The sequence below is a fragment of the Hippocampus guttulatus genome, chromosome 19 (assembly GCF_054856545.1).
Source record: "Hippocampus guttulatus isolate MCC_2025c chromosome 19, RoL_Hgut_1.0, whole genome shotgun sequence".
In the NCBI taxonomy this organism is placed as follows: domain Eukaryota; kingdom Metazoa; phylum Chordata; class Actinopteri; order Syngnathiformes; family Syngnathidae; genus Hippocampus; species Hippocampus guttulatus.
Genome location: NC_141279.1, coordinates 6,961,393 through 6,986,018, shown reverse-complemented (window position 1 = coordinate 6,986,018; position 24,626 = coordinate 6,961,393). Strand labels below are relative to the sequence as shown.

The window sequence follows — 24,626 nt, the reverse complement described above, 5'->3', positions numbered from 1 at the left end:
TGCATAAAATGTCGCGAGTGGAAACGAAGCCACGAGAATATCCAAAAACATCCACAAAGCGCATTGAAAAAGAAAAAAAATAATGGCACTAGATAAACGGCTTTATCGTTAAATTTCACGACAAAAGGAACCATTTTGTACGCGTTCGGTTTTAGTTTCGAAAGTTTTTTTTTTTGGGTTTTTTTTAAACCAAACGCTAACAAGCTTTATTGTGTAGGATAATGTGACTACTTTAGCGAACTTTGAAAACACAGCAAAGATTTCTTTTCTCAAATGAATTCACTTCAAATCGCAAACACTTTTGCCAAAGACCTAAGCCCAATTGAACGTTAGAAGGCTGAGAGCTTAGCTAAAGCATGTTTATTATAAATCGGCTTCACAAATTTGAGTTACAGCTACGAAATACCACAAAAACAAGCAAAAATGTGGTCGCGTCCACCCCCCTCCCTCCCGTGAAGCCGATTTAAGACTCCACGTGGTGGATGAAGAGATGAAACGCCATCCAAAAAAAATGACTTGTGGAGGTTTTTATTTTCTGTTTCAAGCTCGGCGAGGTCTGGGCGCTTCGATTATTTTTTATTTTTTAGCCACTGCGGTAGCTGCCGTCGCCCGTCCGCTGCACTCGTGCCAACACCATCTCGTGGGACACTTGCTTGCGGTCCTTGGCGAGGCCCAGGAAGCACATCAGGTCGATGAAGCAGGTGGTCAGGTTGAACTTGCAGCCGAACTCGCTGGTGGCGTAGTCGTAGGGGAACGTGTGGTGGTAGTTGTGGAATCCTTCGCCTGGACCAAAATACATCGGGGCACTTTATTACAACACGGGAGGGTTTGGAATGGAAAAATTAATAACCATGATTCTTTAGATTTACGAGGCGATGCTTGTTTCCTGTTCGCCTGTCAACAGGATTTTACATTGGCTTTAGCTTTAGCACTGAGCATGTTTTTAAAACAAGGCAAATTTCAATTGCCCAGCTGCAGCACACCGGAAATCATTTGGGGGAATGTAGGGTTTGTGAAGCCTGAAAGAGCAAACGCAACGTGCTGCCGTTCGCTACTATGCCTGCTTGCGTTGTGTCATACCTATGGCGCTAAACGTGACAAACTTGTTCTCCCTGGGGTTGATGCCCTGGTCGTACGGCCGGTTGCCCCACATGTGCGCGGCGCTGTTGACCAGCCAGGTGGCGTTGAGCACCAGCGTGTAGCGCAGTAGCGCCGGCACAAAGTAGGCCACCCGCAGGGACTCGCCCCAAAAGTACCAAGGCACGAACATTGGCACGAAGAAGCACATGAGCATCACCGACAGCTTGTAGTGTCTGTTAGGAGGAAAGAGACGGAAATGAATGTATATTTCCTTATGTCGAAGGGCGGCATCGCTGTTGTCATTGTGTGTCAATGCCTGCATGCTTGAATTACCTTGTGAAACCAGACTGGCAGCATGTAGCCTCTATATTGTTAATGCACCTCTTTATGAAAGCACCTTACAGATGTGCTTAGGCCACACATAGTAATCCATACTGATTGTTCTGCTTCGTATTAAAAAAAAAAAAAAAAGCGTACTCACTTCCTCTGAAACATGACCACCTTGTCAGCCAGCAAGTCGTGAAGCTCCAGCTTGCGTCCCTTCTCGATAACGTCGGGATGTTTGCGCACGAGCAGCCAGCCAATGTGGGCAAAGAAGAAGCCGCGCACGGCGTTGTGCGGGTCGGCGTCCGTCTCAGAGTACTTGTGGTGGACCCTGTGGTCGCGGGCCCACTCGTAGATGTCGTTCTGCCCGGGCGCAAATGTTTTAGAATAAATGGCCAAAGTCTGACAGTAGTACCGGTATGTTGTTGTTTGTTTGTTTTTGGTACCTGAAAGGACATGGAGTTGGCCACGGCCAGGAAGATCTTTAAAGGTAGAGTGGCCTTGTAGGATCTGTGACTCCACAGGCGGTGAGCGCCTGCTGTCACTCCTAAAGCACTTATCAAAAAGCAAAGTGCGGCTGCAAAGAGACAAAACACACATCAGCATGCAATCCCGAACGCTCTCTAATAGCTTCATGACATGACATTATTTGTTTTTTAATCGTTAGCAAGCTGCGGAGTCAATTCCAAACATTTTTAGGGGCGTGACAAATATTGCCCTTGAGTGTTCACTGTGGCGTTCTTTATTTCAAGGCCAAACCGTGTTTCGCATTCAACTGAATAAGCGGCGAGTCAAGGCATGTCACACAGTCGTGTGAACTGAGTCATAAAGTTGCACATGATCACTGACTGACCGCATTGCGTTTGTTTTATTCACGTTTCACACGGGGGAAATGCAACGTGCAGGTTCGCACTGAGCTGGGCGATGAATCCATTTTGTCTGTTATCGGAGTTTGTTTGCCAGGACTTCAAAATTTGATTTTAAGCGTCTTCTCTAGTTCAAAGCGCGGCCCGACTGTCGTATACTGCTTGCGATTTGGTGCCTATATATTCGGCAACAGGATGATGTCATCGTTCATCAAAGACCTTTAAGACTCCTGTGCAGTTGACACTGGAGCAAAGTTCACCAACCCTCAAAAGCGTCATAGATGCCACAAAAACTGACCTGGTGGTGTCCCTTTGTTCATGGTTATGATAACCACGGGGACAAGTTTAATTCCATGATCCACTATTTCCTGCAGGGAGAATATTTTGAAACTCGAACAAATGGGACCAACATCCAACTTACACGCTCCCACAGAACAGCCTTTAATGGTATATATAAATATGTAATCGTGAAATGTTACTTTCTTTTATGTGTGGGTCTAGTTTCTATTATTTCCAATGTATGACCCAACTGACAACGTTTTCCAACAGGAAAATCATTTGAAAGCAACGAGACTTGATTACGCCCTCCTCGCTTGTCATCAAAAAGAGTTCAAAGAAATTAAAAGAATGTTTCACAAAGGCCAGTTAGATCCCCACATAATATATTTCTAAGCTTTGCTTTGGCGAATGATTTCTGCTCTCGTTTGACATTTAAGTTTAAATATGTTTGGATTTAACTTGTACGGCCACTGAGGCCACAGTTTGACCAGGGAACATTAATCCCAAATTTCCTTCAAAGCCAAGATACTGTTTAAAGTGTTTCAACAGTGCCAGTTTGGTACTTCCAAGTACCAGTATTTGCAAACTGGATTGAAACTCCCAACAAATGGTTCCAGCATCCACCTTTCACAGTTCCACTGAACCTCAAAGCACCCAGACTGTGATTTCAATAATTGATCCATCCATCCATTTTCTAATTCACTTCTCCTCACAAGGGTCGCAGGCGTGCTGGAGCCTACCCCAGCAGTCTTTGGGTGGTAGGCGGGGTACGCCCTGAACTGATTGTCAGCCAATCGCAGGGCACACATAGACAAACAACCATCTGTGCTCAAACTCACACCCAGGGACAATTTAGAGTGCCCAATCAAACTGCCATGCATGTTTTTGGAATGTGGGGGGGAACCCGGAGTACCCAGAGTACCCAGAGAAAACCCAGGAAGGCCGGAATCGAACCCCGCACCTCTGCACTGTGAGGTCGCCGTGCTCACCAGTTGCCCGGCGTGCCGCCTAAATGATTTATACGAACCCATATTATGACGTTTGACAGACATTCCCAAATCATGCACTTTGCTACCATTAAACCAAGTGTAATCCCTTGTCTGTGGCATGCCGGTTTGAGGAATGGATAAAAAACATTATTGTGAGTGAACAAACAGGAGGCTAGAAGGCGCGACAGGAGTGCACTTACACCACAACAGCGTGGCGAGCGAGGCGCTGGGGACGAGGAGCACGCCGTACAGGGCACCTATATGCAACAGGGTCATGAGGATAACGTTCCTCCACACGACGATCCTCGGCGGCTTGGGGCCTTGCTTCTCCTCGTACGTGTGGTCGAACGCGTCTTCCCTGCAGGGGGCCTCCATCGGAGAGTCGCTGCTGGATGCGGGCTGTTGTTGTTGTTTCTGTTTTTGCTCCTCCGCTTCCGTCATCGCTGTTGGTGTCTGTCAGGTTTGGCTGGATAAATGCTCTTCGGCCACCACGGAAAAATGCAAAACGAAGATAACAGTTAGAACGGTTGCTAGTCCAATGGAGGGGGTTAAAGGCGACAGATGATGCTCAGGCCACTCGGGATCGTTGCGTAACGTCGATATGACAGACTCCTTGAAAATAAGGGAGACCGGGGGGAGCTGAAGACAACTTTAACAACTCACCGAAGGCGGGATTAAAGACTCCTTTGACGCTGTGATAGCCAGCCGTTCGTCTTGCTTTAACAGAAAATAAAAGAGAAGAGAGAGAAGTGTGTCGCATCAAAACCAAAAAGGGATGGGGAAGCGCGAGGTGCTTCTGCGGCTCCGCGGCCAATCGGCGTGCAGCTCCCTGCTCACTTGCCGCTCTCTGATTGGCTGCCGGGCCATCTGCTGTTCGCCACCTCTTCTTCGCTTTCCATCCAGATGTGTGATTATTAGAACCGTGTAACCCCCCCCCCCCCCATACGCACACACACAGACACCCTTCCCAATCACACTGTCACACGCGCACCAAATGCCCCACACCAACAGGCACGCGCGCGTGGAATGAAAAGTTTGACGTCACAAGCAACAGAACATTTAAATTAGGAACGCCTGCAACAGTACGTAAACGCCCGTGCATATCGACGTACAAGTTTGGTATACCGGCACGATCCAATCACCTTTGAAATCAAATTGGAATATTTTTCTTTTTGTTTATTGATTTGATCATGGTGTTGATTTCGTTAGTTGTATTAACTTGTACTTAGTTTTGTATTATTTTCAGTTTTTACTCTTTTACATTTTTCAATTTGATCTTTTCATTGTATTCAAATTTTATTATTTTAATTGTTGTTTTATGTTTGGAGTTACTTGTGAGGATTTTTGTTTTGATGTGCATTCTTCATTTTATGTTATATTGTTTGATTGAATATTGATTTCACCTGTGCATTTTTTTCTTGTGTTATTTGTTTTAATGGATTGAAATTGCAGCACAGTGTTTGGTTGGCACGTCTCAAATCAAGTTTGGGGTCCAAATCCTGGCTCCAACCTTTCTGTGTGGACTTTGCTTGTTCTCCCTGTGCTTGTGTGTGTTTTCTCCAGGTACCCCGGCTTCCTTCCACATTCAAATATGTCCTGCAATAGCCTGGGAGGGAGACCGTCCAGTGTGTACCCTGGCTCTTACCCAAAGTCAGCTGGGGTGGGTATTTTTTCTAATGGATTTTTATGTTAATTATTTGTGTTAATTCTTGTTATTCATCTTGGTGTATCTTGTATTTGTATTTCCACCACTCACAAAAAGGAATATTGGTCTTACAGATTAAATTGAAGTGTATTATAACTTTTACCGATTTACAGATTATAACATTTGACCTTCTCAAAACTTTTGAATGCAAATGTCCAAACAGACAGTGTTTCAGTGCTTTTTCTATGACTATACTACCGAGGAACTGAACAGCAAAATTCACAACAGGTGTTTGAACCATGAATCGCCCAGTAAATTTGCAAGGACGTCCATTTTAATGCCTTTTTTGTGTGTGTGACTCTTCCCCTCTAATCTATATTGCAATCTGCTGATGACACACTAACACTAAGCCAGTGACTCCCAACCCGTGGGCTATGGCAGTAGCAGATTAGTTGACCATGGGAGAATAATAAGGTGTGCTGCAAAAAAAGTATCCAATTCCACTTAACTGTTTGAAAAATATTTACTACAACTAATGTATATTTGTTTAAATATGTAGCAATGTATAGTGACAGGCAGAACAAATAAATGCTCTTCCACTATGTGGCATGAAGTTCAATTAACCTGTGTGTTCATTTTTTATTAAATTGTTGTGAGGTCTTGGGGGTTAATGTAAAATATGTGCTTTGGTTCAATAAAGGTTGGGACTACTGTAATCTAAATTCAGTGACCACTTCCCACAAAGGGCATCTGTTTAAATGCCGATTCGAACTGAACCAGGAAATTTACTTGATTCATGCTACTCAAATGCCTGTTGTGAATTTTGTTGTTCATCTTCTTACTAGAGGGAAGCAACGTGTGCAAAAAGTATTGCATCAATGTACACTTTTGCATCCCAAATTTTAGAGGTCGAATTAATTGAATTGAATTGAATACAACTTTGTCTAATGCGCTGTACCACAGTTCATGCGGTACGGTTACAGTGCGTTTTATATTCTTCCTGAAAATTCACCTGTACAAATATCCTTAAATTTTTCTGAGTCGTGTAAATAGAAATATGATCAAATGAATAAATCAACTCCAAGAAAAATACATTTAAAAAACCACAAATAAACACCTACGCAATTATGCAATAAAATAAAACAACCACAGCAAAAATAATAGGAACTCTCACGATACCGTGTCTTTGAATATATGGTTGAAATTATGATGGATTACTAGGGCCACATTTTATTTTATTCATTTATTTATTTTCATTTTTGCAAGCACTGTTAATATGAGACATCTTTGACCTACATTTTTTGTTTTTAAGGATTTGTCTCCCTCTAGTGGATGACTTAACCCACTACATTATTGGTCACCCCTTGCTCACGGTGCTAACCTATTTCTTGAAGTCTCCAGCTATGTACAGAATGAGAAAGGTGGTAAAAAAAGACATCCACGACCTTGCGTTTGCCGACGTCACCGTGCGCATGACGTAATCGCACCTCTTTATCGACTTCCGGTCCTGCCGCTAACCCACCGAGGTCCATCACCATGGAGGTGAACCGGGATGAGGCGGAGCGGTGCATCGACATCGCCGCCGCGGCGCTGGGCAGCGAGCAGCCGGACAAGGCGAGGAGGTTCCTGGAGAAGGCCCAGAGGCTCTTCCCCACCGACAAGGCGAGGGGTGAGTCGGACCTACCAGCACTTGAACGCATCACCTGCTTTTTGCATGGATGTCTATGTGCCAATACAGTATGATGTACAGTATGTTGGGGGGGGGGGGCAGTACCACTGGGATATTAACTGACCCAGGACGCTATCACAACCCATAAATATCCTTCAGTACACGTACAGTAAATGCATCTTTTTTTTAAATCAGTTCATTCAACATTAGTGCTTGGACCAGAGGCCATTTTGGACAGCTCGTGCTGGAACAGTTTGGGTCACAGCAGAATAAATTGCGGGCTTGGAGGAAGTTGAGGAAAAACGAGCTGATCAAACGGCACTGAGATGTTGAGGTTCCCACCCTTTATTCAGTCAAGGCACATATGGGGGGAAAATGTCACTAATAAGTACATTTATATTGGACCCCGTTTTCCACGGGGATTCGTTGCATACTCGATAGGTGAGAATCAGCCACATATTTTCATGAATACTCTAGCTTTATCCATTCATCCATCCATTGCTTAAAATATGTTGAAACTGTGTAAAATGCATTCGAATCTTTCCTTAGTTTATTTGTCACTCCCATTTGAAGTTTATTGTAAATTTGACAAATAAGAAAAATAACTCATTAAGAATTGTGTATTTTAACACCAAAATGTTCAACCAAGCCACATCATTTCAAGATAGTGTTGCCCCACCTATTCAGTTCACCTCGTTGCAAATGTTTCAAAACCAATCCTTCAATGTTCAGTGAAAAGCTTGCCGCTGAAACACCCAAATACGCCACAAGGTGGCGCCAAGTCCCTTTCTTATAGAAGAAGAGTCAATTTATTGTTCCTTGTTTTTTTGTTTTTACCGAGGAGAAAACCTAGGATGAAATGGTCAAACACTATCTACGTTGTTATTGTTTGTCCTTAGTGCTGCTGGAGCTCATCTCCAAGAACGGCTTCACACCCAGACAAGGCGCACACGTGGACTGCAATGGAAACTCAGGGCCTCGACTACGACAGAACCAAAATGACCATAACAGACCTCAAGAGACCCCGTCAGATACCTCAAAGTCCTACACCGCAGAGCAGATGGCTGCTGTGCGAAGGTAACTAATCTATATACAAAAAAATAATAAGAATTAAATACAAAAAAAAGAAAAACATTAAATATAAAAACTATATAACTACAAGCGCAATAATAAATGTCTTGGTTAATGAATCCCTGTGTTCTTGTTGCAGGATCAAGCAATGCAAAGATTTCTATGAGATCCTCGGTGTGCAGAAGGATGCCTCTGAGGACGAACTTAAAAGATCTTACCGAAAGCTCGCATTAAAATTCCATCCAGATAAGAATCACGCTCCCGGTGCTACGGAGGCATTTAAAGGTAACCTTTGTGGTAAACCCTTTGAGCTATTTATTGACTATATTCAACTTAAGGATCTTGTACTTGTAGTCATACATTCTTTCTCACACTTTTAGAGCAATGCCACACAACCATAATGAGAAGAATCATTTTGTTAAACTGTGTGTGTGGGTGTGTTAAATGAGCAGCCATTGGGAATGCGTACGCCGTCCTGAGCAGCGCCAACAAAAGACGACAGTACGACGCGTGCGGCGAGGAAAGGCAGCATCCTTCCAGCCAGGCGGATGGCAACTTTGACGCGGACATTTCCCCTGAAGACCTCTTCAACATGTTCTTTGGAGGAGGTTACCCAGCGAGTGCGTCCAGCCGCTATCACCTTTCAATTCTCATCTATTGATTAACTCTTCAGCTTGTATTGTTGTATAGGTAGTCACCACACATACACAAATGGAAGGGTGCATCACCAGAGGCCACAAAGAAGAGAGCGACCACGAGATGTGAGTATTGTCTCAAAGCAATGTGCCGCTTTAGCCAACAGGAGTGTTTGAGTCATGTTTATGGGAAGCCATGTTGAGGTTGTTTTCTCCCCTTTAAAATTTGTGCATTTCCGTGTACCCAGTTTGCCGTGGGGAATGCATTCAAGACTTTTTTTTTTCTTCTTCAGAAGTTAAAAAATGTATGCCTTGGAGTGCGGCATGATGCTTTTCAGACCCAAACTCACATGCCTATTGCTGAGATAATCTTTTTTTCTTTTTTTTTTAATATCCTCAGGGGGGCCTCGCCCTCTTCGTGCAGGTCATGCCCATCCTCATCCTGGTTATTGTGTCGGCTCTCAGCCAAATTATGGTCAAAGGCCCCACCTACAGCCTCAGCTATCGGCCGTGAGTTGAGAAAAAAAAAAGAAGAGGTTTTACTTACTTCCAGAACTGTCACAGCGTATCTCCTTGTCACGTGGCAGGTCGGCAGGCCACACGCAGAAGCGGCTGACGGAGAACCTGAAGGTGGCCTACTACGTGGCCGAGCACTTCCCCAAAGACGTCAACGATGGGAACCTCAAGCGCTTGGAGGAGACGGTGGAAGACGATTATATCTCCAACCTGCGTAACAATTGCTGGAAAGAGAAACAGCAAAGTATGTAGTAAACTCAATAAGTTTGGAACCACGTAGAGTAATTTTCTTGTCAACGGATGATCGTCAATCATCGTTGCAAGAACAAAAACGTCAACTCTGCACATTTTATTTACCTTTTGAATGCTTTCTCTCTTGTGCAGAGGAAGGCATGCTGTACCGAGCACGCTATTTCGGTGACTCGGATCTGTACCAGAGGGCGCAGAGGGCTCGGACGCCGAGCTGCGCCAAGCTGTCCGAGATCACCGCCTCCTTACACGGCTGAAGTCGCATTGCCTCCCTCTTTATTTTTGCAAGTAAGGAAATAAACTTATTTAGTAAAGGAACGGTGGTAGAATAAGGAAAAGTCAGGAAGAATGCTTGGAAGGTACGAAGGAAGAAAGGAAATAATATATACCGGGTGGTTGGCTGAGTGGTTGATTGATGATTGTTTATGTCGGCCAAAAAGACAACAAAAGGTGACAATTATTGTCTGTTTATTATTTTGTCCCTTCCAGACTGACCTAGCTGTAAATAGATGAGCTTCACTCCTGAAGACGACTTGACATGGAACCCGTGACTCGGCGGCTCCTGCTAAACTGGTTAAAAAGTGACAAAGCAAAGGGTAAGGATTAGCTCCGGGCCACCAAACTGTGTTTCATAAGCCTGTGGCACGGGATTTCTTTTTGTGGGCGCATTTAATCAATAAGAAAGTTTGGGCATTCGGCTTCAGTTTTGCACCTTCGAAGCAACCCTTTTGAATCTATGCAGAAATCATGCGAAAACACACGCGTATTGCCCCATCACCTCATATATGTTGTCATTGATGTCTCGGCCACAGTAGTGTGCAAAGGCTTTAAGAAATTCACGGTTAGATGTCTTGTTTTAGCAATGCTAGCATGCCCATAAACGGTAAATTCTAAAATGACAGTCATGTGAGTCGTGGGGGTGGATTTTGAATGCGTCACAGATGGTCACAATCGTAACTTTAACCCTGAAGCCCCAAACACTAAACCACGACGCTAACCCTTTAACCAGTGGTGGTCCCATCTTAGAACGGCACCCTGTGCGAGACCCCAACCGCACTCCACGACCACCACGAACAACCTGTTAGGCGCGCGCACCCGCCATCTCTTCTCGCATCTGTTTGACAGAAGGCGATTCCAGAAGGCCACAGATGGGTGCAAATTCCCCATACGAATGCCAATGATTGACATGTCACGATGCCAATAGAAGACCACGTCTGATTTTTGGCACGTGTTCTGGCATTGACGGCAGACACCTCACTGAAAGCAACGTGCGGTGGGTCCGCACCACAAACAAGCATGTGGAAATGTTTGACTAAAAACAAGGCCAAGGACCAGAGACAAATATACAAAAATGGCGGCTTAGTCGATGAAACGAGAACCATCAACATTTTCCCGTGACTCTAACCTCTAACCTTGGCCTCCGCCAAGGCCCGACTGTTCGCAGCAGTTTAAAAAAAATAGAGGCGTGCCATTTGGCTACTTCTTGGTCTGTAACTCATTAAACGGCGATCGAAAATTCCGATAACTGCACCTTTAACCACATTGGCATCTTCCTTTGCCCCTGTGCCACCCCTCACCAATCCGGTTTGCCTCTCACATGTGTCTCTCGGCTTTTTTACTCTTGCTGAGGAAAAAGGTCATTCAAACAAGCCTATTGGCGGATCGAGACCTTTGCACAATACTTCCTTGTTGTCAATATGTTTGTCTCGGTTGGAATAATTGCATTGTCAGTCACCTGAAAACTCTTCCCACCGTGTTTTTACCGGGCGATATAGGGGAATGAAATAAAAAGTGGAAATGCTTCACAACGGCGTGGCAGCTTTGTGTTTCGGAGTTGAACAAACAAGACTTAAAGCGGCGCGCCGTGTCAGCACTTTTTCAAGGTCGCAGCTGGGATCGCTGCTCCCCGCACGTTCACGTTACTTGGCCGATGTGCCGCATGTGTTTGGCAGGAAGCGGAGTGTCATGTTCTCAAAAAGGCCTTCCTCCTTTTTTTTTTTTTTGTCTATGTGTGTCGCTGGGCAGACTTCGACAACCTTATCCTAAAGATGCAGATCGTGCGCAGTTCATGCAAAATAACACTTGAGACTTTGGAAAAGCATGTGACACAGGTGCTTTTCATCTGCTTTGCACCTCCAATCTAATCCTAACTCCAAATTGTCATTATAATATACATACGGCGAAAATATAGATGATAACATGTCTCGTTTTGTAATATTGTATATTTATATTTTACATTATACACATATAATATGAATTTATTCATTCATTCATTCATTTTCCGAACCGCTTAATCCTCACTAGGGTCGCGGGGGGTGCCGGAGCCCATCCCAGCCGTCTTCGGGCAGTAGGCGGGGGACACCCTGAACCGGTTGCCAGCCAATCGCAGGGCACACAGAGACGAACAACCATGCGCACTCACACTCACACCTAGGGACAATTTAGCGTGTTCAATCAGCCTGCCATGCATGTTTTTGGAACGTGGGAGGAAACCGGAGTACCCGGAGAAAACCCACGCAGGCCCAGGGAGAACATGCAAACTCCACACAGGGAGGCCGGAGCTGGAATTGAACCCGGTACCTCTGCACTGTGAAGTCGACGTGCTAACCACTGGACTACCGGGCCGCCCAATATGAATTTAATGAATATTATTAAAATCAGAAGAAAGAAAAATCTTGGCACTTCCTTTGTAGGGCACTCCAAAATATTATTTGATTTTATATATATATATATATATATATACATACACATACACACACACACACACACATATATATATATGGGGCGGCCCGGTAGTCCAGTGGTTAGCACGTCGGCTTCACAGTGCAGAGGTACCGGGTTCGATTCCAGCTCCGGCCTCCCTGTGTGGAGTTTGCATGTTCTCCCCGGGCCTGCGTGGGTTTTCTCCGGGTACTCCGGTTTCCTCGCACATTCCAAAAAACATGCATGGCAGGCTGATTGGACGCTCTAAATTGTCCCTAGGTGTAAGTGTGGGCGTGGATGGTTGTTCGTCTCTGTGTGCCCTGCGATTGGCTGGCAACTGATTCAGGGTGTCCCCCGCCTACTGCCCGAAGACGGCTGGGATAGGCTCCAGCACCCCCCGCGACCCTGGTGAGGATCAAGCGGTTCGGAAAATGGATGGATGGATGGATGGATATATATATATACTGTATATATTCACAATACATGAAAAAAAAACACGACTCCACTTGTTTAAAAAAATAATTTATTTTTTTTGCCATTGTGAAAATACAAAAAGCAAAACAAAATTTGTGCAAACAAAGTGCAATGTCATATGAGCATTTGAATATCAAATAAATTAGCGTCCACACGGGTATGGAATGACGTCAACCTAGAAGCTGTTATGACAAATGATGTTTTCTTTTTTTTTCTTTTTTTTTAAATGACTGTATAGCTGTAGCTGCCATTTGGGCGGTTTCTGTAGAAACGGAGGTTTACGCTTGAGAATGCTTCACCTGTACCGGGGTAAGATCCTTCTCTGTTAGAAGGTTACAGTCATGTTCAGCATTCCTCAATCAGCAGCTCCTCAGAACAGTACAGTTTCTTTTTGATGACACGGAATCCAGTGCTCAGCTTGATAGCTTGTCTTCCCGCTGGCACTTTGGAACTAAAAAGTCCTTGGATCTTGGGCCACAGCCCGCCGGACTCCAGCCTCAGTACCAGAGTTAGCTGAAAGGTGGGCACCAGGTACGGGTCGGCCGAGAGCTGCGCCACGCTCTCGCACTGCGGCCCCCGCTCCACGCACAGGTCCACCAGGGCGCCGCGCAGGCCGCACGGCTCGCTGGCCGCCAGGTGCAGGAGCTCGCCCCCGATGCGCTCCAGGAGCCGGTCGGGGATGAGGAGCTTGGCGCAGCGGAGGGCGCACGCCGAGTCTTTGGCCTCGCGCAGGCTTCGCTCGATCAGCTCCACCACCTCCTTGAGGATGGCCTCCTCTGTGGGGTTGTAGAAGAGGTCCTCCTCGGACATATCGGACACTGTTGGGATCAGAAGGATAGCGACAGTTAGAACCCGGAAAGAGAGAGAAAACGTAAGGGAGGTGGAGAGGGGGGAAAAAAACAACCCTGGCCTAAGATCAGGGGTTGTTTCTCTGCAAACTGGCACACATTAATGCAGTGTTCCGTCCTCTGATTGGTTTGTTTGCGCAAAATTCGTTACAGCCAAATTTGACTTGCAAAACATATCCAGATCTGCAAGCATTACAAAAGCCCGAGGTACCAAATTCTGCGTTTTACCCACCTGAGTCAGAGAGGTCGCTCCTGCTGCTGTTGTTGGACCTGGACTCCATACTGTCGGTCAGCCTTTGCACCAGGTTGCCCCAAGAAAGCCTCCTGGGACTGCTGTCCACCGGGGATGGGGGCAAGCTGCCACTTTGCACGTTTGAGGCACTCGAATGCATCACCTGCGTCGAAAAAAAAAAAAAAGGCGACAGGATGAGATGACTGTTGAAGTTGCTCAAGGGCTAACAAAGGGAACTTGAGGACAAAGAATATCACTTTTCTACGGCGCCCTGGACATGACATTGGGGGATTTTTTTTCATTATGGGAACAATTCAAATATAACATGCAAAAAGAATATTTTGTTTTTGGCCGCGAAGTCGGCAATATGCACACAAAGTGCAAATGCTTTACAGTTATGATGAATAAGTTAATATCATTCGGATTCCACAATTGAATTTTCCCTTCCCCCCATGTCATGTCTGGGGCTCCATACATTTCCATTTTTTTCCCCTAAAGGGTTTTTGGAAAGTCACTGTGCTGTCACTGTACTTTTTATTAAGAGCAGGATCCAAGCAGTACAGTACATTATAATAAAATATTAAATATACAGCTCCGAAATAAAAATTGACAATAAAAGAAAATAAACCTTGACCTTTACAGTATTTTAACCATTTTTATTTTTTGTTAATGCTCTGAAAGACACAATTTAGAATTTGGCTGTTGTAAATCGTATCAACAAACTAACTAAATTATAAATGACAAAATCAGAAATATAATTTTGCAGTGGTGACTTAATTTTTTTTCAGGGCTGTACATTAAAATTTTCTAGGCTGAGGAAAGTGCACTGTGACTTTCCAAATGCAGCGTAATCAAATCTCAATAAAGTTCTTACCTTCCAAGACAAAGCAAAAATGTTAGATATTCGAAGTTTTATTGTCTGCAGCAAGCAACCATCGGATAACTCCCTTGTCGTCTTCTGTACTTGTTAACCAGCTGTCGAAAAGCTTTGCGGCTCCGGCTTACCCCGCAACAATGTCTTTATAGTGTCCTCGAGGCCACGCCTGCTCCTTAGGCCAGTCAGCCAATCAAAAACGAGAAGCGGCACGGACACGCCCCTGAGCTGCATTTTGCCTTGTAACACGCCAGCAGTGAACAAAAAAAGAAGAAAAAACAGGGGGGCTAGTGTTGAATAGCAGACCCCACTGCTGTGGAAATGTACAAGAACTTGCCTGGGCTTGTTGGGAACATATTTTAGAAAAATCTTTAGTTTTTTTTTTTTTAATTATCCAAGCGTGGGGGACATTAAATGGCTAAAAGTCGCGATCCGGTTGGGCTGGTAGCGTATGCTGTATGGCTGCAAAGGCATGACATCACCTGTTTTGCTCCTAAAGCATTACATCACTTTTTTTTCTGCTGCAGAGCCTCGAAAACAACACTGCAGCAGCATCTTAGTAAAATAAACAAAGCGCGCTGTTTTAACAAACATAGATGACATAGCATCTTAGTGTTCATGATGCACATCATGAACATAAATACTGCATCCTGCTGGAAAGCTGGTTTTTGTAACTGCTAATTTATAATCACTGTACATGACTATAGAGTAAGTGTTGTACATGCAAGCATTCAATATTCCACGTAGAATTTGACGCCATTGTATCCAGTGTTGAGAGATAACTAAGTACAGTACTTTTTTTACACCAGTATCTGTACTTTCACCACCTCCGCTCTATACGTCACACTTATAGTCAAATTTGAGTAAATCAAGCCTTCAGAGAAACAAATTAGCCTGTAACGAAGCTCTAAGATTACTACTCTAAAATTGAGGGACTAGTGCAGTGATTTTTTTGTTTTTTTCACCTACCAAAAGAGAAAAACTTCCCTCACCAAGTACCCCTTCAGTGACCAACGATAAAATACTCTAGTGGAGGAGGCCTACGTGGTAATTGTAAAATTATGCATAGTTTGAACACTAACATTGCAATTAAATTCAGGAAACAAAACAAAAAAAAATTGTCAGGTAATGATTCCATGCAAATGTTTTTGCACATATTATAAGAGTAAAAACGACAAAATCATATTGAAATAAAAGTTTAAAAACTATTCTTAATGTTTTCTGTCTGTCTGTACAAACAGGGTGTTCTATATCAATGTGTACCAATGACATTGCATCAGCCGTCACCTGACTGTTCCAAAAAAATGTTTTGCTGCCTCTCAATGCCATAAAGATGACACTAGCAGCTGATTTGTTTATGAGCTGTGCACAGGGCAAGTGGTTTGCATGCTTGCCTCGCATTTTTGAGGTTTGGGTTTCGCGTCTCGTATGTTGTCCCTGTACCTCTGCTTCCTCTCACATTCAGAAAACGCGCATGTTGGGTTCATGAAAGGCTTGAAATCGCTGTCACAGGTGTCAATGTGAGTGTGAATGTTTGTCTATATGCACCTTGCCATTGACCGGCGACTAGTTTGGGGTCAGATGCGACAGAGGAGATGGATAAGGGGGAGATTGTGCATGCATAGTGTTGGGTTGCAAAAGAGGAAGTTGGTGTGTGAGAGGAAGTTGAGAGCAGTACTTTAGTGAGTACACGTGAGTGGGAGTGGCTGTTTAAACAAGACAACCACCACAAAGCACTCTGTGTCCCAATAGGGCGGGCGAGGGTGGGTTGGACTCATGTCTTACAGTGTGGTGTGGCCCACTGGCGACCCCCCAACAATTATGTAGGTCAATCTTTTCATAGAAGTGGTGGTCGTGTTTTTTTTTAAAATACATACTCAGATATTTAAGCAGATATACGCTTATGTGAATGTACACCCCGATTCATGTTCAGCTGTTCTAGTAGGCTTTTGTCATTGCACAATACAGCACACGGCACATCATTAGATTGATGTAACTTTGTAAAGGTGTCAGTCATGAGAAAGGGAATTTACCCAGGCTTTAAATATAAAACGGTGACGATGGTCATCATCAAGTGGAGAAAATATGGCACACGTGACATTATTACCTTGAACTGGATGTCCCTCCAAAATAGGTGACAAGACGAGAAGAAAACTGGTTAGGGAAGCTGCAAAGAGGCCGACAACAACATTGGAGCAGCTGCAGGAATTTCTGGCAAGTACTCGCCGACTGAGCACACGCGACACCATTCTCCTGTCTTCACCAAATGTCGGGGCTGCGGGGTTGGAGAGCAGAACGGAAGGCTAGCCCAGCTACATTTTGTAAAAACACTTGAAAACATAACACCGGTCGTCACTAAAAGAACGCCATACCGACAGTGAAGCATGGTAGTGGTTTTACTATTATGTTTTAGGGTCTGTAATTCTTCAGCTGGTAGTGGTTGTCTTTGTTTAGGTGGATGGAAATACGCACAAGTTGCAGTCCGCGTTTGCACAAAATCTTCAGCTTTCTTCGAGAAAGCCGCCCACTGAAATAAGTGAACTTTATTTGGCGTTAAGGTGTGTATATTGTTATTATTTTTATGTGTGTGTCTGCACTGAAACTCCAAACTTGACTATATTTACTTGAGAGTGAGCTTTTCATTCCTGACGCCCGACTTCTTAGAAAGTGTTGTCGAGCACGCCAATGTTTTTAACTCCCTCCTTGGGATTAAATTCCAACCGCGTCCAGAGGCGTGCCTTTGCCAAGCGCCTGAACTGCTCTTCTCCAAGTGTGACGGGACATTCTGTACACTCCCACCCCCACCCCTCGCTGCGAAGAAAAAAAAGAAAAGCACACACACGCTCATTCACTTGGGGGGAACAAAACATCGTGTTTGCTCGCTGTCAACACGGCACGTCCGCTGATTGAAACAAGACCTGTGACGCCACTCCTCATTTAACTAGAACATGTTTGTGTGTGAACGGGTGCAGTCAAGCGTGCAAAAACAAACGTCAGCTGACCCGAAGAATGTACTTCTTTTAATTACGTGCATGAATGGATTGTTTGCGACGGCTTCTGTGACTTTCATTGGTGGAAAGTAGCAAAGTACATATTTAGTGACTGTACTTTGAAGTGTTGTTATTCATTCCTTGACAATGCTCGCAACTCAGAGCACGCCTATTTGAAATCAGCTTTCCCGATTAAAATTAATGCAAATGCCTTTAATCCATTCCAGTAAGGTTCAACCTTTTTAATAAAATAATCTAATTGTGATTTATTTTCTCAATATTGCGATTGTGATTTAATGTGATTATTTTTTCAAGGTCCTCTTCCCATGTATTTTTTTAACAAACGCAAGCAAATAAATTAACCTTATTGACAATACAAAATATCAGATCATTATATATACATATATGTACAAGAGTTGAATCAGGATTTCTGCTTTTACCAACATCCTTTTTTATACAAGTACTTGTAGTTATATTCAAGAACAAAGTAAGTACTTTTGCCACCGCTTTTTATTAGATAAAATACAAAAAATATATATATCCTTGATGTCCAAAACCCCAAAAGGCGTGTCGGTATGCGCTTTTGTTTACGACGACGTGAACCCCAGGAGCTGTTCGATTGGCTTGTACCGCCACTCGTCCGCTTCCAGCTCCTCGACCAGGCTTGCCAGTTTCTCCATGCGGGAAACTTGTTGATCTGCCGAGAGATCAACAGTCAGCAAAACAAAAAAAAAACCACATACATTTAGTCATGTGTTTCAGTCACGTACCGTGTTTGACCTGCTTTAGTGCCGACGCCACTTGGTAGCTGAATACCGACTCACATAAAAACCTGTCTGAGCCGTCTGCAAAGGGGAACAAATACAAGGGCGTTAGGCAAACTGCAGCGCATGGACCCAACAAAACCACAGAGTAAGACTGAAAGGTTGGCTTAAAAAAATTTGATTGTGTAACAAGCATGTTCCTGAGTTACTGCTGCTTGAATAAAGTGAAAACAAAAATGGGGCAGTATGGTACCCTCACCCCCTTGCATGTGGACAAGGAGAGGCATTCAACAATAAGGCTTCAGACGTTTTTTGAATGAAACAATTTGTCCAAAAACACAAAATGAGAACATTTGCAAAGAGCTGCTGTTGACCACAACACGCATCCAGCCGCTCACTGAACTATCCCAATTGCATCACCTGACGTCACGTATTAGATCACGCCCATTAAATCTTTGTAACTTTATCATACCTGTCAACTCATACGGTTTAGCCATAGTTCATACGGATTTTGTGGTGAATCTTACGTATATGGCCGTATCGCACAAATCATACGGATTCTGAACATTTCCGGGTTTTTTTTCACCAACTCCAAATGATTTGGCGTTCCAAATGATTTGGAGGTGAAAAAAGTAACGCATATACAACTCTGAGCACAGTAATGCCAGTAAGTAGAATGATGATTATACATTAACCAGACATTGTATTATGGAGATCTACAATAAATATCATTGAAAATTTCGTGGGTTTTTTTCTGCCGTTATTTTGACATATAAAATGCTTTAGTATGTTATAAGGATTTTTTGCTCTTTATAAGGATTTTTTTTGGTAGTTTATACTGGTTGGCGCTCCAAAAAGTTGACAGGTATGCTTTATTTTTTTTTAAACATACACGTATGGACGTGACATACTGCGGGATGCATACAGGATGCATACCTTCCATCATTTCGCCAGCTCCTTTGGGATAAGTGTACAGGACCTTCCTGGGAGGGATAAGTTCGGAGGCGCTGAATCCCGAACCCGTCACCGAGCTTCCGCTAACGCCTCCGGCCGAGGAGGACGAAGAAGACGCCGCCATTGCCTGCGCAACATTTTTAGAAACGAGCACTTGTCACTTGAGCAGCATTTGCATCTAACGCTAGTATTAGGGAAACGGCCCTCATGAAAACACAAACGTTAGCTCGAGCTAGCTATAGTTAACAAGGAAAGCAGCCGATCGAGAATATGGCAATGAACGCTGTCACCTTGTTAAACATCGCAGTTGAATCATGTTTTAAAGTTACATACCGCCAATGCACGTGATAACGTGAAAACTCTGATGATGAATTCGCCCAGCTGATGCTGCCGTTTGTATATATGCACAGAGACCGTGGTTGCGCTTTACGACAAAAACGACTGTTTACGGCAAATGACTGAACGCAAAGACAGAGTGGATCTAAGGTTGGACACATTTAATATGGCGGCGACGCTGACGTACGAGTAAGCGCCAAGGCGGGATTTTTTATTCTTGTCTGAGTTGTATATACTGTACTGTACAGTATGTGTACAAGCTAAGCCAGTCGTGTGTTGACGAGCACAAGCAATTGACGAACTTAAGAATTTGGATTGGATCGCTGTTCGATATTTTTCGCGGCTTCTCGTTGACAACATGGACGTTCTACGCCCTCCTCTAATTAATATAAATGGCAGAATATACCGAAGAAACGTCCTTCAAGAAGAACAGAATGAAGAGGAGGAAGATTTCGCATACATGGGACCACCTGGTAAGTTGTCACAGGCAATATAAAGTTTGGAATCAAAATTGATCGAAATGAATGGTCAATTTTGTGGTCCACCAAGTAATGATACAAATGATTATTTTTGGTGCAGAGAGCGAGGAATTCGAAGCAGAGGACACTTGTGATACTCACTTGATTGAACAAACTGAGAGAGGATTCCGTTGTGCCATCGATGTGCCAACTGTCCTGTACAAGTGAGTCATACAAAAGTATAGGAAAGCTCATGTAGTTCTGTGTCAAATATGCACCTTTGTGGTTTGTCTTTTTTCGACAGATACATCATTGGGAAAAAGGGTGAAACACGTAAGCGCCTGGAGTCGGACACAAAGACGTCGATTAACATCCCCAAGCAAGGGATGGAAGGACAGATAGGTAACACCACAATTATTGGAGTCTCACTGGAAATTAGCCTGTTTTGAGGGGGCGGCCATGTTATATGGAAGTGAGCCACTGTTCACTCCATCCTCGCTCCTGCTTGGGCCAGTCCCACATAGGGCTCTTGTTACTTGGGCAACTTGTTGAGCACAAAGTCTAAAAGTAATTAATTTGTATGTTTTTGTTTCCCCTTACCTCACAGTCATCACAGGGCCACACAAAGCTGCGGTCTCCTCCGCCATCACGAGAATCGAGGTCCTTGTTGACAATTTCCGGAAGAAGCAGCCTTTCACGCACTTCTTGTCATTCCCCCTCAATGACCCCAAAATCCAAGAGGGATTCTTGAGGTTTAAAGACGATGTCTTGGAGCAATGTTCACAGGTACTAATAAACATGCAGCGCATCAAGAAAGTATTCCCAGAGCTTCACTTTTTCAGACAGTTTCTGTATTTTATTTTTATTTTTTTCAACGTGTAGGATCACGGACTAGATGAAAGCATCTTTCAGAACCCGACAAAGCTTCACCTGACTGTCGGCACCCTCACGCTGTTGGACGAGTCGGAAGTGAGGAAAGCTTGCGGGCATCTCCAGGACTGTCAAAACTTTATCAGGTATGTTGTTCATTTGGATAGCGCTTTAATAAATACAAATTAAAAAAATAAACCCCCTCAATTTTTCTTTCAGGGACATCACTGGAGGGAAGCCGTTGCCTTTACAGGTGGCAAGCATCGAGTATATGAACGACGACCCGTCCATGGTGGACGTCTTGTACGCTAAAGTCAACGTGACGGATGGCTCCGATAAGTAATGAGAGAACCACAAAAAGTCAGTTTCTTGGCATTGAAATTGACAGCAGGATGGTTGTGGCACAGATTGCAGGTGATTGCGGATCGTCTGGTGGAATATTTTGTCTCCGTGGGACAGATGGCAAGAGAGTGGGACAGAGTCAAGCTGCACGGCACCGTGATGAACACCCTGTTCAGAAAAGACACAACAGGTGTGTAAACATGGCAATGCCACACAAAGGGTGAGGACAAATTTTAGATTTGATTTATTGTGAGGAGGTCATATGAGTCCCGAGATGCCATTGAGGTATCTTTGAAATTTCCAAATCGCTGATCAAAAATCTTCTTCGCAATCTTTCATGGAAATGTGTTGGATAACACTGGCCAGCGCAAAAAAAAAAAGAAGAAAGAAACGTCTCCCACCCTCTGAGATATTTTAATGGTTTCTCCCGAGTCCAAAGAAAATGACATTCGTTTTTGACTTGGCTCCCGTTTTTGCGAAATCTCTAAATGTTGCTTGAAATGAATTTGATTGATCACCGATATACTTTGACACGATCTGAAATGTTCTTTGATCGTGACTAAAAGTGAAAAAGCAACAACAAAAAATATCTTGCCATTTGTGAGGGGCCAAAGTATGTTAGTGTTCATTTCCTGCGTTGTTTTTTTTTGCATTAGGTAGAGGTACAAAAAAAAAAGTCAACATGTTGAGCATGTTTCACTGGAGCCAAGTCGAGCTGCGATGTCGACACATGGCCGTCGGACAACAAATTCCTCAAGAGACGCTTGTGGCATGCGCAAGCTCTGTTTACACCCACAGCATGTTTTCCAAGTCCTGACAAAGACTCGATTCATTTTGACCTCGGATCAAGCCGTCCTCAGCCTCCAACGTTCCCGAGCATTTCTTAACGCAGCATGTTGACCAACCAGCATGTGGTCAACTCCAATTATAGCCTTGAAATAACCTTTGTTTTTTTTCCTGCCCACTGCATCATCATGTGAGCAAGACAATTTGATCCCAAGACACCGTGATGGTACGAAACTCCTCTTTCCCAATTTGCCGTTTAATTTTTTTTTCTCCCAGCGGAAGACGCCAGCGGTTCGGCAAGACAAGGCCCGAACGAACGAGAGGCGTTTGATGCCAGAAATCTATTAAAGGTTAGAGCAACACGCAGTCATACATTTCATTTACATCTTAAATCCAAATTAAGGCAGTCAAAGCCCTTTCTTGTTGTGTGTGTTTTGTTTTTGAATGCAGGCGTTTGGATCTTATCATTTTGGAGAACTGGATCTGAACCGGGTGTCACTGTCGCAACGATATTCAGCCGACTGCACGGGCTACTACGCGTCTGCGGGAAGCATCAGCTTCTGCTGAGGTAGCCTTGCCCACGGACTGTTCCAAGCCTTGAGTTATTTTTGTTTGTTTTCTTTCCGGCGTGACACTCAGCCGTCAGACTGCAACGGTGCTCTGAGGGATTTTGTCCAGCTGGCGGCAGCAGAGGCTGTCGTTTCCCCTTCTGAAAAACATTTTGAGGCCAAAGAGAGGGCGACCCCTGAATGGCAGCGTGGAATTCATGCAAACCAAAATCATGCAAACAACAATTTAACCTCCTTGTCAGAGGGACTTAATATCTAAACTGTGATTTGGGAGCTTGCGTGGACTTGATACAGACTATTTTGAGCTCTGTGTTGGCTTCACCTGAAGTCCCACTTGGAATTGCCGCGTGACCCAGATTGAGTCCCAACTTTAGCATCCAGCTGTCAGTGATGAGTATTCTCCGTTAGGACCTCGCCAATGAATTTCAACGTCGCCAAAGCACACACACGCGTGTAAATTGTCGCCTGTGACAAGAACGGTTGGTTCTGAAACCTCTTTTCGCCACACAGAAGTTGCCTTTTTGGATGTTGGGACCCATGAGGAAGACAGCGATGGGTTCATATCAAAAGATGATTTCACTCATGCTATTGGATTGGAAAATAGTGCAATGATATCACGACCAGTCAACATGGAAATCACATGTGAATAAAGAGACAAACATGTTTATTAAATCTTGTCATAGAGTAAGTCATTTTTAAAAAAGATGACCATGTATAGTCAAGCCTTTTTAAAATCACAACTACGTATAGAAAGCTGTTTTTAAAACTATGATCACAAACCATTAACCTGCCTTGCATGTTTTGGGAAAGTGGGAGGAAAGAGGAAACCCACGCCGCGAACATGCAAACTCCACATGGGAAGGCCAGAGCCGGAATTGGACCCTGCACTGCTGTACTGAGAAATCGATGAACCAACCAGTGGACCACAGGCCCCAGCTAAAAAAAAAAGTGTAGTTTAAATATATTTTTTTCTGAAGGCCAGCAAAATCATCTGTCGGTGGGCATGCGCAAAGAAATTTGGAACATATTCAAATAAGATTAGCATGCGGTCATTTTATACAAATACTCTTGATTTCTTGAGCGCTGACACAACGGCTGCAATAAAGCGCTTTCCAGAATTTTGGCAAATTATCTTCTCCCCGTCCAACGACACACAACCTTCCCATTGATGCATTTTTGTAGTTCGGTAAACTTTGATTGGTGTATATTCCAAGAGAGTGACGGTGAGGGGGGAAAATGCATTGGGGCCCTGCAGAAAGTCGTCCCATGTTTCCTCCCCAATATTAAATGAAGTTTGATTTCACCATGATTCTTTGGGTGTTGCAGGTTCTGCAGCCTCCGGACTTCGTTGAGACCTGCAGAGACCAAAACCACCCAGACGAGACTTGGGTTTCAACTATTCCAACGGAGTTGCCCTTTTCAACAAAGCATCTTGAAACAATGAACAAAGTTGGCTTCCATGTTTGGAAGTGTGTGCTTACGAATGTTTTGTTTGTGACTGAAGCAGACAAGAAACGTGTGTTTTATTCAACCACTTTATTCACGATCGCCAATAAAGCAAAGTAACAAAACGACACTATCTCTTTGTGATGCTCGTCTTCAATTTCAAAGCAAGTTGGCTTTGCAAACTCCCTCTCCTGATCTCAGGATGGCATTATGAAGGGAGCGGAGGGGAGAAACTGTTGAGGTTGAGGGCTTATGTGTTAGGTTTGAGTGCTGTCACGAGGTTGAGGGGTGAAGTTTAGAACACAAGAGGCCACTCACTCCACGAGAGATTCTAACCACAGCTCACGCGTATAAGTTGACCTATGATTATATATAATTTTTTCGAAATTTTCGCGGCAGAATGTCCTAATGGTAAAAGAGGGCGCGTAGTAGCCATGCACCGTGAGTTCGAGCCCCACTGTCTGCTACATTTATAAATTGACCAAGAATCAAACCCGGCTTGCCCGGGGGCCACGTCAGGTCTTTATCCATTCGACCACGCAGATGCATTTTGTCATAATTTGGTTGGTCGTATGTAGATGATCTTACAAATACTTAAAATTCAGTATCTAGTGATAATAATTATATAAATAAAAGTGGCTAGACCTACTGTCAATC

At 44.0% G+C, this 24,626-nt stretch overlaps 5 protein-coding genes across 9 annotated transcripts; 2 read left to right on the top strand and 3 right to left on the bottom strand.

Moving 5' to 3' along the window:
• Window positions 1-512: 512 nt before the first annotated feature.
• Window positions 513-4,368, bottom strand: scd (stearoyl-CoA desaturase (delta-9-desaturase)). Its single transcript, XM_086099312.1, has 6 exons — window positions 4,202-4,368; window positions 3,739-4,017; window positions 1,851-1,981; window positions 1,562-1,767; window positions 1,081-1,313; window positions 513-783 (listed from the first exon to the last, which is right to left on the bottom strand). The coding sequence occupies exons 2-6, from the start codon at window positions 3,977-3,979 to the stop codon at window positions 584-586; spliced, it is 1,011 nt and encodes a 336-aa protein (XP_085955438.1). The 5' UTR covers window positions 3,980-4,017; window positions 4,202-4,368; the 3' UTR covers window positions 513-583.
• Window positions 4,369-4,653: 285 nt separating this feature from the next.
• dnajb12b (DnaJ heat shock protein family (Hsp40) member B12b) lies at window positions 4,654-18,448 on the top strand. 3 transcript variants are annotated; one of them, XM_086099307.1, is made up of 10 exons: window positions 4,654-5,198; window positions 6,496-6,852; window positions 7,752-7,929; window positions 8,063-8,208; window positions 8,376-8,543; window positions 8,614-8,684; window positions 8,959-9,068; window positions 9,146-9,318; window positions 9,459-9,611; window positions 9,813-11,131. In XM_086099307.1, exons 2-9 carry the CDS (start codon window positions 6,720-6,722, stop codon window positions 9,578-9,580), a joined length of 1,101 nt encoding a protein of 366 aa, XP_085955433.1. In that variant the 5' UTR covers window positions 4,654-5,198; window positions 6,496-6,719; the 3' UTR covers window positions 9,581-9,611; window positions 9,813-11,131. The 3 variants fall into 3 exon arrangements, 2 of the variants coding, with proteins under 2 accessions (XP_085955433.1, XP_085955432.1); XR_015097461.1 differs by lacking the exon at window positions 4,654-5,198 and adding an exon at window positions 16,589-18,448 and having other exon boundaries at window positions 5,206-6,852; window positions 9,813-9,919; XM_086099306.1 differs by lacking the exon at window positions 4,654-5,198 and having other exon boundaries at window positions 5,206-6,852.
• ddit4 (DNA-damage-inducible transcript 4) lies at window positions 12,533-14,604 on the bottom strand. Its single transcript, XM_086099313.1, has 3 exons — window positions 14,455-14,604; window positions 13,581-13,743; window positions 12,533-13,318 (listed from the first exon to the last, which is right to left on the bottom strand). Exons 2-3 carry the CDS (start codon window positions 13,738-13,740, stop codon window positions 12,846-12,848), a joined length of 633 nt encoding a protein of 210 aa, XP_085955439.1. The 5' UTR covers window positions 13,741-13,743; window positions 14,455-14,604; the 3' UTR covers window positions 12,533-12,845.
• anapc16 (anaphase promoting complex subunit 16) lies at window positions 17,937-19,641 on the bottom strand. The gene is made up of 4 exons (XM_086099314.1): window positions 19,496-19,641; window positions 19,145-19,289; window positions 18,215-18,289; window positions 17,937-18,141 (listed from the first exon to the last, which is right to left on the bottom strand). Exons 2-4 carry the CDS (start codon window positions 19,284-19,286, stop codon window positions 18,032-18,034), a joined length of 327 nt encoding a protein of 108 aa, XP_085955440.1. The 5' UTR covers window positions 19,287-19,289; window positions 19,496-19,641; the 3' UTR covers window positions 17,937-18,031.
• On the top strand, window positions 19,632-24,097 carry ascc1 (activating signal cointegrator 1 complex subunit 1). Of its 3 annotated transcripts, none has more exons than XM_086099308.1 (10): window positions 19,632-19,971; window positions 20,078-20,180; window positions 20,261-20,358; window positions 20,564-20,742; window positions 20,839-20,972; window positions 21,046-21,165; window positions 21,234-21,358; window positions 22,231-22,304; window positions 22,405-22,522; window positions 23,850-24,097. In XM_086099308.1, the coding sequence occupies exons 1-9, from the start codon at window positions 19,857-19,859 to the stop codon at window positions 22,519-22,521; spliced, it is 1,065 nt and encodes a 354-aa protein (XP_085955434.1). In that variant the 5' UTR covers window positions 19,632-19,856; the 3' UTR covers window position 22,522; window positions 23,850-24,097. The 3 variants fall into 3 exon arrangements, with proteins under 3 accessions (XP_085955434.1, XP_085955437.1, XP_085955436.1); XM_086099311.1 differs by lacking the exon at window positions 23,850-24,097 and adding an exon at window positions 23,034-23,195; XM_086099310.1 differs by lacking the exon at window positions 23,850-24,097 and adding an exon at window positions 22,594-23,195.
• The last annotated feature ends 529 nt before the right edge of the window (window positions 24,098-24,626 follow it).

Excerpts from the sequence above, each read along its gene's own strand:
- scd (XM_086099312.1), bottom strand. The coding sequence starts at position 3,979 with ATGACGGAAGCGGAGGAGCAAAAACAGAAACAACAACAACAGCCCGCA. Across the intron at positions 1,982-3,738 it reads GCTCGCCACGCTGTTGTGGT|CCGCACTTTGCTTTTTGATA; the intron begins GTAAGTGCACTC and ends GTCTCTTTGCAG. Across the intron at positions 784-1,080 it reads TGTCACGTTTAGCGCCATAG|GCGAAGGATTCCACAACTAC; the intron begins GTATGACACAAC and ends ATTTTGGTCCAG.
- dnajb12b (XM_086099307.1), top strand. The coding sequence starts at position 6,720 with ATGGAGGTGAACCGGGATGAGGCGGAGCGGTGCATCGACATCGCCGCC. Across the intron at positions 8,544-8,613 it reads TGGAGGAGGTTACCCAGCGA|GTAGTCACCACACATACACA; the intron begins GTGCGTCCAGCC and ends ATTGTTGTATAG. Across the intron at positions 9,069-9,145 it reads TACAGCCTCAGCTATCGGCC|GTCGGCAGGCCACACGCAGA; the intron begins GTGAGTTGAGAA and ends GTCACGTGGCAG.
- ddit4 (XM_086099313.1), bottom strand. The coding sequence starts at position 13,740 with ATGCATTCGAGTGCCTCAAACGTGCAAAGTGGCAGCTTGCCCCCATCC. Across the intron at positions 13,319-13,580 it reads GAGCGACCTCTCTGACTCAG|TGTCCGATATGTCCGAGGAG; the intron begins GTGGGTAAAACG and ends TGATCCCAACAG.
- anapc16 (XM_086099314.1), bottom strand. The coding sequence starts at position 19,286 with ATGGCGGCGTCTTCTTCGTCCTCCTCGGCCGGAGGCGTTAGCGGAAGC. Across the intron at positions 18,290-19,144 it reads AGCTGGCGAAATGATGGAAG|ACGGCTCAGACAGGTTTTTA; the intron begins GTATGCATCCTG and ends TCCCCTTTGCAG. Across the intron at positions 18,142-18,214 it reads ACTAAAGCAGGTCAAACACG|ATCAACAAGTTTCCCGCATG; the intron begins GTACGTGACTGA and ends ATCTCTCGGCAG.
- ascc1 (XM_086099308.1), top strand. The coding sequence starts at position 19,857 with ATGGACGTTCTACGCCCTCCTCTAATTAATATAAATGGCAGAATATAC. Across the intron at positions 20,743-20,838 it reads TCTTGGAGCAATGTTCACAG|GATCACGGACTAGATGAAAG; the intron begins GTACTAATAAAC and ends TTCAACGTGTAG. Across the intron at positions 21,166-21,233 it reads GTGACGGATGGCTCCGATAA|ATTGCAGGTGATTGCGGATC; the intron begins GTAATGAGAGAA and ends GTTGTGGCACAG.